This window comes from Mustela nigripes, chromosome 1, assembly GCF_022355385.1.
Source record: "Mustela nigripes isolate SB6536 chromosome 1, MUSNIG.SB6536, whole genome shotgun sequence".
NCBI lineage: Eukaryota > Metazoa > Chordata > Mammalia > Carnivora > Mustelidae > Mustela > Mustela nigripes.
Genome location: NC_081557.1, coordinates 232,340,275 through 232,356,975, shown reverse-complemented (window position 1 = coordinate 232,356,975; position 16,701 = coordinate 232,340,275). Strand labels below are relative to the sequence as shown.

Below are 16,701 nucleotides of genomic sequence, written 5' to 3'. Positions count from 1 at the left end.
AAACAGAAAAAAAACCAAACATGAAATAGAATAAGAAATATCAGTGTGCATCGCTTCTAATTAAGTATTGTGAAACTTACCCGTGTGCATATTGCACGTATGTAGCAGTAAAAGTGTTTCTTACTTGAGCTGCTATTTAATCACTGAGACCTATAGCCTAGTCCGGGTTGGCCTGACCATGGCCTATCGCCTAAATCTGGCTGCTGCTTGTTTTTGTAAACAAGGTCTTGTTCTCTCACTGTCTCCGTCATTCATTTGCATATTGTCTATGGCTCCTTTTATGCCTCAGTGGCAGCGCAGGGAAGCTGCAGGCTACCTAGCTGGGAAGGCCCAAGATACTCCTCTCTTGACTGGGAATTGTGACAGTCTTTCCTTACACTTTGGTTTCCTCTTCCCAGAAGGTGACTGCCTGTCTCTTTGAGGTGCTAATCCCTTTCCCCTTGGCTTCTCAAAATGAATTTCACGTATGCCACATAGCTTGCATTTTGGTAGACATACTAAATAAAGCTTCCCACCTGTGTGAAAATCTGTTTAGCCATAATTATGTACTGTATATAAAAGTTAAATAGACACGTTTGAGTAGAATATATCAACCCACATGTTTAAAAATTACATGCTCTGATACATAGTTCATAGATAGTTCATAGTTCATGTATCACGTAATTGTGATATAAACAGCATAAGAATTTCATTAAAACTTTGGTATAAGTTAGTTTTTTTTTCTTTTTCTTTTTTTAAAAGATTTTATTTATTTATTTTACAGAGATCACAAGTAGTCAGAGAGGCAGGCAGAGAGAGAGAGAGGGGGAAGCAAGCTCCCTGCTGGGCAAAGAGCCCGATGCGGGGCTCCATCCCAGGACTCTGAGATCATGACCTGAGCGGAAGGCAGAGGCTTAACCACTGGGCCACCCAGGTGCCCCTAAATTAGTTTTTTTTTAAAGGTTTTTTTCTTTTAAGATTTTATTTATTTATTTGAGAGAGAGACAGAGACAGAGAGAGAGCATGAGAGGGGAGGTCAGAGGGAGAAGCAGACTGGGGGGACTCGATCCCAGGACTCCAGGATCATGACCTGTGCCGAAGGCAGTCGCTCAACCAACTGAGCCACCCAGGTGCCCCAAGTATAAGTTAGTTTTTATTTTATTTATTTATTTATTAAGATTTTATTTATTTGACAGAGATCACAAGTAGGCAGAGAGGCAGGCAGAGAGAGAGAGAGAGAGGAAGCAGGCTCCCTGCCGAGCAGAGAGCCCATTGTGGGACTCGATCCCAGAACCCTGAGATCATGACCTGAGCTGAAGGCAGAGGCTTTAACCCACTGAGCCACCCAGGTGCCCCTAAGTTAGTTTTTAAATAGGTTTTAGGTCTTTAAGTCTTAAAACATGAAGATACTAAAAAAAAAAAAAAAAAAAAAAAAGGCACTGCTTTCTTAAAAACGGAGACCATCCACATGGGATTACTGAGTGTGGTGGTTTCATTGAAAATGATTTTTAGGGCACCTGGCTGGCTCATTCGGGTAAGCACCTGTCTTCACCTCAGGTCGAGTCCTGCATTCAGCTCCCTGTTCCACCCGGAGTCTGCTTCTTCCTCTGCCTCCCTCTCTCTTTCTCTCTCTTGAATGAATAAGTAAAATCTCAAAAAGAAAAAAGTCATTTTAATGTTGTAACTAATGTTTTCAGAGATGGGTAAATGTAGAGGGGTGTGTGTGTGTAAATAGTATACATGTGTCTATGTATTTAGTATGGAACCTTCAACGAGATCGTAAGTATGTTTGATTGTTTTTTCCTCCTTCCATGTATACAGATGGTTGACTATTTTTGACTTCGGGGGAAGTGAGAAATCAACCATAGTGGCTTATGAAATATTTGACTTAATTTTTAAGCTAAATGAAACTTTTCTTCTGTCTAATCAAGAAGCAAGACAGAAGTTTAGAACACAAAGGGGAAATGGTTTGACATCCTAGCAGAAATGAATTCTCCATTTTTGGTGAGAAGGTTTCTGAATGGCCTGTCCTCTGAAGCTAGCAGCACTGTTTCCAACTCCTACATTGCCCACCGGCACTGCTAAGACAGGATTATACTTTGACATTTTTTTCCCACAAATTTTCAAAGCCTTCAATTCCCCCCATGCTTCCCAGTGAAGTATTGTTATGCTCTTAGTTGAAAGTGAATTATGTTGAAATAATTACATTTTAAAAATACTTTCTCAAATGAAAAATTTGGTGGGATTCCTTTTTCCTAAAGCAGAACCAGTGGAGATGGTCAGAGGGTCCTAACAACTAATGATCTCTCCAGTCTCTTCCCCTGGCAGAGGCGGTCCACACATGCAGATGCCTGACTTCAAAAAGCAGGTGATGTTTTGAGTTGGCAGTTTTTGTTGTTGTTTTTTAAGATTTTATTTATTTGACAGAGCAAAAATAGGCAGAGTGGCAGGGAGAAGGAGAAGCAGACTCCCCACCGAACAGGAAGCCTGATGTGGGGCTCAGTCCCAGGACCCTGGATAATGACCTGAGCTGAAGGCTGATGGTCAACTAACTGAGCCACCCAGGCGCCCCTCATTCGGCAGTTCTTATAGTGAGAAAAGGGCTTAAGAATCCTGAGTGGTCATTTGTTGTTCCTGGACCATTTTCTGTGCTGGGTTTCAACTGTGGTCTTGTGTTCCTGTCCATCTCAGGCGGTAGGCAAGCAGGTGTTTTTTCCTCTCAACTCTGCTTCCGGACAGCATTTTACAGCCCTCTAGTGGCAGCTGTGGGACTGCAAAGCTTTGTTTCTTTTAAAGAACACTTGGATAAGAAACATAAATTTCCCTTACTTATTTTGGGGAAGCACACTTGCCTGTCTTGAAATATTTAATGTTGCTGTTTTTGTTTGGTTTTGAGAGAGAAAAAGAGAACTCAGTTGGGAGGGCCAGAGGGGGGCGGGAGAGAGAGACTCTCAAGTGGACTCTGTGCTGAGCATGGAGCCTGACACAGGGCTCCATCTCATGACCCCGAGACCTGAATCAAAATCAAGAGTTAGACGCTTAACTGACTGAGCTACCCAGGTGCCCTGAAATATTCAGTGTTTCTAGAAGCAAGCTGTGAAACATTTACTAGATGGAGGGAGAGTCAGGGGAATTAAAACTTCTCCATTGTTTGTGTTGGTCGACATAGTGGGTCACAAACGGTGGAGTCGTTTTTGAACCTTTTCCTCTCATATCAGCACATCCAGTCCATCAGCACATCTGATCTTTTCTGACTTTGGAAATAAGTCTAGATTCTGATTGATTCTCAACACTTCTGTCATTATCACTCTGATGCAAGCCACCACCTTTATTGGGTTATTGTAATAACCTCCTTTGATCGACTTACAGTCTTGTTTTCTATACAGCTGTCAGCAATCATGCATCAAAGAAGTCTGATCACGTCAATCCACTTCAGATGCTGTGTTGTCTGTCCATCTGCCCGAGAGTAAAGTACTTAAATCCAAGAGCCCCTATGTGATCTGGCTCTGGTCTCTTTGATCTTGTCTCCTCCTGTGCTCTCCCTCCCTCACTACATTTGAGCTGTTCTCCTCCATGGGAACCCCAGGGCACTGACACTTGCTTCCTTTATCTGAGAATGGTCTTCCTGCAGCCATTCTCCTGACTTGCTTTGTCACTTGCATTTCCTTTAAGCTTTTGATTAACCACTCCCTTCTTTCTGAGGCTTTTTCTAGTACCGGGTATAAAGGAGCACTTCTTGTGTCCCTCCTCCCTTGCTTTATTTTGTCCCAGTGCACTTGCCACGGTGTAGTAGCTTATATAGCTATGTTTCGTTGTCTTCCTCCTTTCACAAGGGGGCAGCCTCCAGGACAGTAAGGCTGTGGTCTCTCTTGTTCATGCTTCCGTTCCTGGTATTCAGAAAGGTCTTGGAACTCAGTGGGCACTCGGTAAATATTTGTACCAATGAATGCCTAATGATTTCGGGAGCAGTCACGGTGTACAGATACTTCCTTCTCTGAAATTGATCATGGGTTATGTTGAGGAATCTTTAGTTCAATTATATTAGCATATCAAAAGTAAAGGCCCATATAAACTTTGTTAGATTCTATTACTAATCTTTTACACAACAGAGGCCTTATGTAGTAATGCCTAAATCCTTTATGTTACTAAAGAATATGCCTACCGCTAAATCCAGTGGTCAGAGAATATTGTCTTTCTGATTGTTTTTTGTTTTTCGGGTTTTTTGGTGGTTGTTGTTGGTTTTTTTTTTTTTATACTTTATTGATACTTAACAGTAGTTGGCATTCATTCCTGGAAACTTCAAGGGCTAGTTTGAGGGAATTGCTATTATCTCTTATTTATATTCTAGCATAATTATAAGAAAGTGACAATTTTGTTTTCTTTACCACCCCCCCCCCTTTTTTTTCTTTTTTCCAACCCCAGAATGCTTTACTTTGAACAAAGCCTTACCTAGGTCAGGGCATATTCTCTAAGGAGTAGTCTTAGCACATTGCTAAGATCAAGATAGTAAATATTTGTTATTGGAAAGAATAAAAGCACCTTGGTGTGAAGAGCAGGCAGAGGCTAGCATAGTATCTAGCTTTGTCCAAGATACATAGCCCAAGGGAAAATCAGTATTTGATTTGGAATATTGTGGCTTATCAACGTGTATTCCCCTTGTCTAAAGACACACATTGCATAGCCACATGCCAATGATGCTTGTAATCTGTTTTATTGTTTGAATGATCTCTGTCACTGTTTATCTGCACTTGCATGGGTAATTAAGAATAAACCGAATGTAACTATTAATTCTCATACTTATTCATGATTGCTTACTTCCTATTAGTAAATGAGGCCCTCAGGAGTTAGATAACACTTTTAGGCTCTAGAACCATTTGTTGAGATGCAGCCATCATATGTTTAAGTCCAGCAGATGTAGTTGTGCCAATTTCAGATTATTTTCCTGAGAAACTGAAATACAGACCAAGAATAATGTAGAAGCCACAAACACTGGGGCCTCATTTATGGTTATGACCTACACAGTGAAACAAATCAGAGAAAGACAAATACCACATGGTTTCACTCACTGGAATTTAAGAAACAAAACAAAATGAAAAAAGAAGGAAAAGAGGCTCTTAGCTACAGAGAACTAACTGGTGGTTGCCAGAAGGGATGTGTGGGGAGGGGATGAGTGAAATAGGTTTAGGGGATTAGAAGTACACTTCTCTTGATGAACACTGAGTAAGGTATGGGAGTTTTGAAACATATTGTACATCTGAAACTAATGTGTTGAATATAGTTCAATAAAAAACTGAAAGAAAATTTTAAAAAAGTTGGGTTTCTTTTCAGTAAAAATATGACCTACATTTCAAACACAGTGATTTATGTAGATTAATAGAAACAGACAAAAAACATTCTATGCTGTTTACTTGGCAGGAGTATCTTGTGTGAAACTAATGACCACAAGTAATAACCAATGGAAGGAAGGTTTGTTGTTGTTCCTGAAAATATAAATTATTCTAATACAGTCTGGATCTGTTCATATAGATATAAAATGTAGAGCAGATGCTGCATACTGACATTGACTTAGTCACGTGAACATTTTCATGTGTTTCAGTTTCTAACGATGCTGGGGAAGTTGGGTAAATATTTCCTCCTGATCCATGGGAACTATTACCTGGAGATTGTGTAATATGCACAGTAATTCATTGTTGAATGAATTTTAATAAATACTTCAGCCTTGGTCATTAAAGACAAAACTATTTTTAGTAGTTTGGAAGGTGAAAAAGTAAAGAGAATTTAAAAACTACATCTCATTATAAGGTAACCTAGGATTCATGTTTGAATGGAAGCAAGTCTAATCTGGAGGCTGAGACTAAGATCTGAAGATCTTGAGTCCATATAGTGGAGTACTTTCCACATCTTAGATCTGAGATACTACTCAGGTTTCTAAGCCTGGGCTCTGCTTATTCTTCCCTTCTTCCTTCTTGATAATTTTTCCTACCTGGAATTCAGTCTGTTTTGTTTTGCTCCTTTTGCCTTAATAATCACTTTCTCATTTGTTTTTTGCTAGCCCATTTTCCTACCTCATAGATAACAGTTGTACCTCAGCATTTGTCCATTTCTTCTCCTTTCCCATTAATCATTTATCTGCCTCTATGGATCTTCTTTTGTGTAGGTTACCTTCATTCTCATGATGCTATCTGTCCACTTACATGCTCATGCTAGGGCCCTGAAGACCCGAGGTGATTCTGCTCATAAAATGGAATTTTCTATCCTCTTTGGTTAAGCCATGGTACTAAGCTACCTTTTATTCTGATAATTTAAATTATTTTGTGAATACCTGTCAAACATATTTAAAGCTTCAGCTGTTTTTTCCATCCCTTGATGTCTTGACTTTTTAGATTCTTTTGTTTACATTTTCATTGTGCTTCAGGCCTCTCTTGCCCTATTCCTGATTTCCAAGCTTCCAGTTTGGTCTACATATTATCCTACTAATCATGTTATTTCCTTGCTAAGAATTTTGCCTTGATTTTGTTTGTTTCCCCTCTGTAATAAAGTTTGGAGGCAAAATTCATTACAGGTACTGCAGAAGCTCTATCCATATTTCCTGTTTCCTCTTGAGTTCAAAATTATCAATAGGCTTGTCTATATGTCTCTGAGCAGATGTTGGTTCTTTCTGCCTCTGTTCTTGTGTTCTTCTCTGCTTAAAGTCATAAAGTTCTGCTCTTCCCTCACCAAACTCCAGTTATGCTCCTTGTTTCAAGTCCTAGCACAAATACTTTTTTTTAATAGTACTGAGTTGTTTGACTTAAAATATTTGATTCTCCTAATTTTAATGCTAACTTGCTGTATGACCTTCAGCAAATGACTTACCTTCATTGAATTGACTCATATTTTATTTGATATCATTTGTATGACATTTATAGTACTCTGTGTTCTGTTATATGTTCATATCTAACTTGACTTACAACTTTGATTGCTCTTTGGGGACTAGATCAGATTTCTGTGTCTGTAATGCAGCGTGTTTCAATGCAGCGTTGAAGGTCACTTAGCTTTTGTGGAGGGAGAAAACCAAATTCTAATTTACCAAATTGAGATCCTTCTGTTTCTGTGGTGAGAATGGAATGGATGGTTGAATAGCAAGTCAGCGTGTACTCTGAAGTAGAGTAGGCTCTAAGTAACAGAAATAAGAGTAAGATTTTCTGGGCATTTGAGCAACTTAATTACTAGGTAAAATCTGTTAACTGGTCTCAGCATTACTTCTATTAAAAGAGAAAATCCAATCTCATGAATAATCTATAAGAGTGCTTTTTAAATATTAACATGGATTCAGATCACCTGGGGATCTTTTTAAACTGAAGATTCTGATTCATCAGGTATGGAGTGGGGCCTGAGATTTTGCATTCTAATAAGCTCCCAGGTGAGGCCAGTATGGTTACAGAACACCTGGGTAGTGTTATTTCTTTTCTCTTACAGAATTGGGCCATCGGCTCTGACTGCAGTAGCATTTAGATTGTGGTTGTGGGAAAGAATCTGTAAATCATGTGTTACAGTGAGAATAGATCCTTTGCCCATGTTTCTGTGTCTGTATAATTTATGTGAATATGGATGTATGTACTTTCTCCTGTCTTCATTTTCAGAGGAGAGAAATGACTGGATCAGCATCCTATTAAATGCACTGAAATCACAATCCCCTGCCTTGCAGTCTCAAGCAGCCGCTACACCTGAGAAATGTGGCTATCTTGAACTGAGAGGGTATAAAGCCAAAATTTTTACTGTCTTAAGTGGAAGCAGCGTGTGGCTTTGCAAAAATGAACAGGTGAGCTGTGTTACAGTAATTGCAAATTATGGTGCCTTGATTACATTCACAACTGTGCTTTTTAGACTTATTAGTGTTTTTACTTATAGCCTCTTGCTTTTGCCTTGAATACTGCACTAAATATAACAAAGAGTTGTTTTGTTGAATTTTCTCAGTTCCTCCTGTGACAGGAAAGTAATCTACATCAAATTTGAGGCTAGACATCACCTTTTTAAGGGATTGAGAAAATAAAATCTTGAAAATAATTTTTGAAGGATATTCCTTAGCTGAAGTAATATTGTAATATTGTAATTCTATGAGATAACAATTAGAAACCAATTAACCATTACAGCTGTTGATGAAATGGCCCAGTTCTGCAGCTGTTGTGTTTCTTTTATAATAGAAAATTTTAAGAGCAGGCACAGGTAACAGGTTTTTGTGAGTTTCTAGCATTTTTTTTAAAAGTAGATATGTTAGTTTCAGAGGAAATAATTTACTATAGGCAGGTGGTTCATATATGCACATACAAAACACACCACATATAAATAAAGTAGACTTGAATTGTTGACTTATTGAATTTGGTTAATATAGAAAGACTTTATAGAGAAGTTCTGTGTTTTGAAGAGACTAATATTAAAGTTCTAACAAATTCTATTAACTTTATTTGATTCAGTAGACTTCCTTTCTCTAACATATCTGATTCTTATTTTTATCTTACTATTTTATTTTTTTAAGGATTCTGTTTATTTGAGAGAGAGAGAGCCCACATGTGTGCACTCAGACAAGCAGGAGGTTGGGCAGAGGGAGAGGGAGAAACAGACTCCCCACTGAGCAGGGAGCTGGCTGTGGGGCTCGATCCCAGGACACTGAGATCATGACCTAAGCTGACTGAGCCATCCAGGTGCCCCTCACATTCCTGGTTTTTAATATGTATAAGAAAATACCCCATTTGGGGAAGGAGTTCTTAATCTTTTAGCCTGGAATACATTAGATTTTTAGTAATTTGTGGAATTGCACAGTGTGCTTTGGACAGCTGATCTAAGATGAACTCACTGGTGACATAGTATAATGAGTGATGACAGGCTGGGATAATAATGCCTACTGTGTTCATAACAAAAAATACAGATGTCAACTCAAACGTCAGTTTCAAAAATATTAACTAGAGATCTTTATCTAAGACATCTTCTGAACTTGAGTGTGATCTTTTTCATTAGGTTTTCTGGATAAGATTTCTTAGCCAGTTAACTGTGGAAGGAGTCATTGAGCACTGTCGGCACATGAATAAGTTGGATAGTTAGCGTATCCCTCAAGAAGAAGAGGGATGTACAGCTCATAATGTGTATGAACTGAATGTGAACATTTTCAGTCTGTGAAGTGAGATGATTAAGACTTTTTTCATTGGAATGGAGCTTAAAAATGCATAATTTGCATTTGTCAGTATGGAAGTTGTTCTGCCAGATTAATTGAGGTATTCATTTTTTACTTGCACAGATTTGATGGACTTCAAATTATTAGTTTCATCATTTCCATTAGCTGGATTGTCTGAGTTTACGTTATTCTCCCAAAGTAGATGTTTTTTAAAGTTTTATTAACATTCTCTGATTAGAAAGAAATTGTATGAAATTATTGCTCTAATATTAGCAATTGCACATAAAAAGCACAAGAATGACTAGCAGCTGGTGAGTATTGTGCTAATTAATTTATAAACATTTCCTTTTAATCTTGCCCATAAATGTGGGAGGAAGATGTTCTCCTCCATGTTTCGTAGATGAGGAAAATGAAGGTTGTGTAAGGATTGTAGATTGTAATGCATAACAAAACCAGAACTTTATGACTCTAAGTGGTAGGGTCTTAGCAACTATACCCAAGTGTCTTTCAAGGGTATGTTGAAAATTTCTGGCCTGTGACCTCTTAGAAATAGTCTAAGCTGCTTTTCTTGAATAACTGAGTTGCTTAGGAGGTTCGGAGTGTAAGTGTGTTTGAGTAATACACTTTCTACCAGGTGAGGCATTCTACAAGGGGTGTGCTTGTTGAGGACTTAAGTCCTATCTTCCAGGAGGAAAAGTCTGACAAGTCCTTTGTTTATGATGGATGGTGAGCCTAGTACTTTATTTGGCTTGTGCAGGAGTTGTAGAGAAGTACAAAAAGGACAATTAATGAAGTCTGGAGATTAGAAACACTTCCACATACATGAGCAATGAATACATTCTTCTGAAAAATGAAAACATTAGTGCTGGACCCCTCCTCATCTTTTGAGACATAAGTCTGTTTTCAGTGCATGTATATTTCTGGTCCTTTTCTATGCTTTAACATGCCTTTATATCAACCCTTAAAACGTACATACCATTGCTTGTGCATGTGTTATTTTAAAAAAACTTGCATTATTTTATATGGAGCTGGGTCTTAAGGGACATGATCTTGAGTCAAGTCTTAAAGAACTAGCTGGCCGAAGACTGGATGGATAAATTAGGGAAGGCCTTCTATGTTTAGGCCCTAATTTACCATTCCAGTTTTATCTGTGCTTACATGCTATGTATGCCTTTTTCTCCAGAGGAAGGTTGCCCATTGGTTTTTTCACATGGTTGAGCAGATTGTGTGAAGAACTTGGGTGACATGCTAAATGGGGAGTCTTTTTCCTGAATGCAAGGGGCTTTAAGGTTACATTTAGGAAAAACACTAAAAGATATACATTCAGTGCAACTTCTGAAAGTTTTGTATATACAGTACATTAAGTAATCATGTTTTTTTTTTAAATTTCTTAAGTATATTTATTTTTTTATATGTTTTTTTAATTATTATTAATTTTTTATTTTTATAAACATATATTTTTATCCCCAGGGGTACAGGTCTGTGAATCACCAGGTTTACACACTTCACAGCACTCACCAAAGCACATACCCTCCCCAATGTTCATAATCCCACCCCCTTCTCCCAAACCCCCTCCCCCCAGCAACCCTCAGTTTGTTTTGTGAGATTAAGAGTCACTTATGGTTTGTCTCCCTCCCAATCCCATCTTGTTTCATTGATTCTTCTAGTAATCATGTTTTTTTTTAAATATGGAAAAATCTGCTTATCATAAAAATGTAAGTTGTGTTACACCTGAAGTTAATGTAACATCAATTATACTGATATATCAAAAATAAAAAAAAAAATTAAAAGAAGTGTTAGCTTTGAACTTCCATATCTAAATTTGCATTGGAGCTAATTGAGTTTCATTCATCAAAACTAAATTGTTTTCAGTTTAAAAAATTTTTAAATAATGAATTTATTGCCCACATAATTTGTAGTATAAATAGAATAAAAATAAGGAAAATCAACCCACACTACCCTAACATGTGAATTATTTTCATTTTTCTAGACTCTTTTGATAGTTGTATAAATTTACTTTGGAGGTCCCTCCAGAGAGAGTAAACAGATGATGGATAGAGGTGGAAAGGTAGCATATATTGAAGAGTTATTTAAAAGGAAGCTGCAGTGTTCCTTTAGAGCAGAGATGTTTGGACAGAGTTAACAGTTCTGGGTCTTCATTTTTTCTCTGCTACTAATTGACTCAGGTAATTAAGTTAATGTCTTTAGATTTGAATTTTTTCTCAATGTAAAGAAGAGAGATAGCTTATTATTCCTAAGGCCATTATGTAAGTTGCATGTGAAAATTCCATATATCTGGGCTCATTCAGACTGTGGATTTAGAATTTCTGGAGATAGAATGTTGGAATCCACATTTATATAAGCCATTCACATGTATCAAAAACTACATACAAACACTGCTCTCAGTTTTTTTTTTTCTTTAAAAAAATGATAAGTATCTAGGTAAAGAGAGCAAGATATTTTTGGGGTTGGATAATGTGTAAAAATAGCCTTCAGCAACGTTGAATGTTTCATCATCCCACAACTTGGGTCTATTATATGTCTTTTTGTGATTAACTTTCATTTGGAAGTGATCTTTTTCCTCATTGAACATTTGAAATATGCCAACATTTAATTAGAAAGTTAAGATAATTATGATTAGTGATAATACATTTTGAGATTTTGAACTATTACTAATTGTGCATAGTTTTGAACTATAGCTACTTTTTTTTTTTGGCTAAGATCTCAATTTTTATGATATTATGGTATCATGCTAGCAAGGGGGATGGCAATCTGCCTCTCCTCTTGGACATTTCACGGACAGGTCTGAACACTATGGAATTAACTTTTCATTTTCCCAATTACTTGGTTCAAAGATTCATTTTTTTCTTTCATCTCTGTCTTTCCGTTTCATTCATTAATACATTGTGGGGACTGAAATTTGTAGTAGCTCTCCACTGAGTGGGAGAAATGCCTTAGGGGATGTCATGTCCCCCCCCCCCCGCCCCCCGCCCTTGCCCAGTAGGTTATAAAAATTGAAAAGAACAATGAAGAGATATGTAAAAAAAGGAGTTTGGCAAAGTAGAAACAGACACAAATTACCTAATTACTCAGTTGCGAAACACTGTGGCGCTGTTACTACATAAATTACGTGCCATCTCTTTATTTAACACCATCTTATAAACACAGTGTTTAATTTTTATAAATATTGCTCTCATGTTTTACATGCCTGTGGGTATTATAATTATGATAGTTTTTCTCCAGTGTTATTTCAACTTTGTATAAAATGAGTTGTGTTTCATTTTGTGTGGCTTATACTATACAAATTCCTGTGTTTTTGTATTCATCCATTTTACAAAATGGATTTTTACTGGACACCTTCTCATTTCTAGGCTCTAGGGGTATAGCAGTGACCAAAAGATGCCTGTTGTCTCAGCTTCCACTGTGGGTAGCACACATTGTGATAAATAAATGAGACTTCTGGTAGCTTTCTGTACGTAGCCTTTTCTTCCTTTTTGATTTTTTTTTTTTTTTTTTTTTGGCATGGACTTTCATGACCTTTTCGTAAAGAATTGTTTACATTTCAAATGCTGTTAGCTATGTGAACTAGGTACCAGCCTGATTTTAACCTTAAACGTGTTAGAATTTTTATATTCAAATTAATGGTGTGATGGTTTATTCACTGTCAGGTGTTCAAAAGTGTCAAGCCTGTAGTTGACACTCAGTAAACATTTTGCAGAACGAGCTTGTTGAAGGAGCGGTCATTCACAGCTGTTGTCTTGTCTATAGAGCTCACCATTTTTTTAAAGTTTATTTTTAAGTAATTCTCTTTTCCGTGAATTGTCCCTTGATTTTATTTTTCCATTTATTGATTTGGATGTTACTGTCTTTTCTGACGATTTCTTAAGCTCTTCATATAATAAAGATAATTAATCATCAGTTCATTTTCTATAACTGCTTTTCTGAGCTATCGTTTACTTTTTCATTCTTCAGTTAATTTTTACTGTGTAGAAATTTTATTATCATTAAACTGCTTTTTATTTCAAAGCTTATAGATTTTTGATATTCTGGCAAATAATTATTTTATGAACTTATTTGTCTTGACATGATATGGATGTAGTATATACGCCAGTATTTAAAATTTTAAGTGAGATAAAATCTGAATGTACACTGAAGTATGTGAAGTGTTATACATGTGGTGTTGCTATTTGAATGAAATTTCTGCAAATGGATGTGAGGCACATTTAAGATAATTGGCTTTGGTTTCCATTTGTTAGGTTGTTCTGACAGCCAGTCTCCCTCTTTTTTTTTTTTTTTTTTTTGTGATGAGTTTTTTTCAGGATCATGTTAGTATTAGTGAATTCATTACAACCAGATGTCTTGCTTGGTGGGTCTGTGCATCCATTTAATGATAATTGTGGCACTGAGGATTTAACTATATAAATTCACTTGATTAAACATTTTCAAATCAGGGTATAACAAGAGACTCATTCCCCCTCGTTCCCCCTACATAATGTTCCCGGTGTCTGGCACGGGGATGAAACTCTAATAGAATTTAAATAGACCTCATAGGGCTGTGGGTTGAGTAGCACAGAAAGAAGCAGCAGGATGTAGGTGGTGGCCTCAGATTCTCTGGGTTCTGTATCTGGCCAAACTCTGCATCTGGTGTTTCCCCGGAAATGTGGTGCCAGTGTCATACAATGCCACATCTGTTTTCAACAAATGTGTAAGCACCAAGTTCTTAAATTTCTGGCATGGAAACCTGGCATCCAGTGTTTCCAAAAATAGGGTTGAGTTTCAGCAAATTTGGGGTTAACAAACCCTTCTTTAATTTTTCCGGTTAGGAATCAAACTTTTATTTTGCTCTTTTACTGTGTAGTTTCAACCAGATTCTGTTGCTACAAATAACCCATTTCAGCATCTTGGTAAATATTTACATTCATTCTAAACCGAGTGTATACTGTAGGATCATTGGTGCAAATACTTTCATTCCTTACAAATAAAATGGAGATACCTTTATTGAAGACAAATTCTGGGCTTAGAACTCACAAATAAAATAATTGTCTGTTTGTATTTGACCCTTAATTTATGTGGCACTCCATTTTTATAACAGTGCTGTGTAAGGTAGATATGACTGTGTTTTTTATAAATGAGGAAGTTGAGGTCTAGATAAAATAAATAACTTCGTAGTAGTCATACAGCCAGTAAATGGCTTAGCCAGGATTCTCCCCCGGGTCTGACTCCCAGTGCTGACATGGTCATGACCGCCTTTGCAGGTGGTCCAGATCTGTTCGCCAAGCAACACTGTTGTTATAATGGTACTGGTGGTGGGATTCATGCTTTGTGAGATCCCACATTTTGTGACTGCAAATTAAATGTAAGGTATTGTTTAGTCCAGAATCTGCTTTTAGCTTTTTGCTCTCTATAGTAATATTCCAGTCACTGAATTTTCATGCTCCTGTTTTTTGTTTGTTTGTTTGTTTTGTTTTGTTTTGTTTTCTGTCCACCTTCTAGCATTTTAAGTGTTGAAAGCGTAGCCTGGTCTGACTTGTGCCTATTTTTCAAAATGAGACTATTGCTGACAATCAGATTATAGTTAAAGAGCAATTTATCTTTTTAACATTTGCCTTCCACCCCATTTTTAAAAATGTATATGTACTTGCTAGTTATCTTAAATATGTGTTTTCTTATAATTAACTTTTTCACAGTTAATATGTTCCCTTGGTTTCAAATTTAAGAGATAGAAGCTAACAAGAACCGTAACAGTAGCTAACTAGATCTGCGTAGCACTGACTGCGTGCCTGGCGTTCTTCTAAGCATATTTAATGTGTTGATTTAATTCGTTCCATGCTGAAGAAGTATAGGTACTACTATTCTCTCCATTGTGCAAATGAGAGAACTGAAACCAGAGAGGTATACCCGATCAAACTGGTCTGGGTTTTGTCAATGATCTGGTCAAGTGTCACTTCCTTTGGATGTTCTCATAAGAACACAACTCTCTCTCACAGGGATTGGCTGTTTTCAGTATTTACAGCTATGTACTTAGTACATTTCCCCTTAGTCTATAAGCTTTCCAAAGGTGGGGACCCTATCTTACGCTATGGTGCAGACCCAGGATTTAGCACGACTCCTCACCCACTCAGAGTACTTCATAAACACTGTTTTGCCAGGATGGGTTTTCCCCCTTTAAAAATGGCTTTATCTGCTCTGCCTTGTTCTCAGAATAATTTACAAGATCAAATGAGAGTTCATAGCTTTCTGTAACCTTCAGAGCATGACACAAATAGATATTAAACTAATTATGGAACGTACCGTAGATGGTTAATGAAGACTGATGTTTTTAAAGCCTCTAGATGTTAACACAGGGGTGAACACCCAGGACAAGTAGGATCTTGAAAATCCAATGTATCACTGTGTTCTGGCCAAAGTATTTTTAACCAGTAGTCTTAATGATTTCAAAAGATTTTTGTATAATCATTGCATGGCTTTTCTTTTTCTTTCACTCTACAGAAGGCAGGGGGAACTGTTGATATCCTGATATTTTAATATTGTAGACTCATCCTGTCTAGATTCTACAGCTGGTTCTGCTGTCTAATTCAGTTTATCTCAACATTGGCTGCATACGAGAATCACAGGATTGTAGTTTTGCTTAACAGATGCTTAAGCTCTGCTTTCCAATTCAGGGGATAAGAATCTCAGGGTTGGAGGGAGCATTGAGGAATTAGATATATTCTTAACATAGTCTAAATACAGTCTGAAAAAGTGGTTTAATGTCACCACAAATATTTTTAATAGGAAACACTGTTGTTTCATATTTAATAGCTCTCAAGAGCACTGACATTTATTTTGTTACTCTGCTATACATTTTACAGTCCATTTGTGCCGGTGAATTCAGTGGATACTCTAATTACTCAAAACCATATGGCCGTGGCCAGCAGCTGATAAATGGTTACAGTTTTCTTTCAGGCTAAAAAAAATCATCTTTGCCTTGCTTGGAAGAAATTTGGGGTCAAAAATAAAAAAAGTGAGGGTGGGCTCTAGACCCCACCCTCACTTTTTTAATTTTTAACAGAAACTGCAGCTTTATATGCAGACATTTCACAACTTGCTTTTAGAAAAGAGGGGCCACCAATTCAGGTCGGAGCCTGAATGAGGCGCATTAGTTTCCATAAAACATTGTCCCTCCTGCCATCTGCTGGTCTGATGGTTTAAGTATGTATCCCTGCCCTTCCTAACACACAATACAGGCAAGCCAGGCGCTCATCAGAGAGTATAAATTGGCCTAGAATGTAACCGTTCATATCCAGCTCTTGTCAGGTCTTCATTATGGGAAACTGTTGGAAGGACATGCAGTCTATTCTAGAGTTACTTCTGTATCAAGTTGGGCCATCAGAAAGCTGTTTTTAAAATATCTTACCTTGCCTGATAAAAGGTAGCTACACTTGCGGGGAGCATAGTACAATTTATAGAATTGCAAAATCACGATGTTTGCATACTTGAAACTAATGTAACATTGTGGATGTACTTCAACTAAAAAACAAACGAAAAACACACAAAAAAACTTACCTTGCTACCCCTACTTTATTTCTTCATTA

The 16,701-nt window shown here is 37.2% G+C and overlaps 1 protein-coding gene across 3 annotated transcripts in view; it reads left to right on the top strand.

Annotated features, from left to right (window-relative positions):
* The window catches only part of ARAP2 (ArfGAP with RhoGAP domain, ankyrin repeat and PH domain 2), a 188,265-nt gene that overhangs the window by 51,380 nt on the left and 120,184 nt on the right, over positions 1-16,701 (top strand). For all 3 annotated transcript variants that reach the window (XM_059382216.1, XM_059382226.1, XM_059382208.1), the window contains one exon: positions 7,602-7,780. In XM_059382216.1, the coding sequence (XP_059238199.1) occupies positions 7,602-7,780 (179 nt within the window). The remainder of the gene's footprint in view (positions 1-7,601; positions 7,781-16,701) is intronic.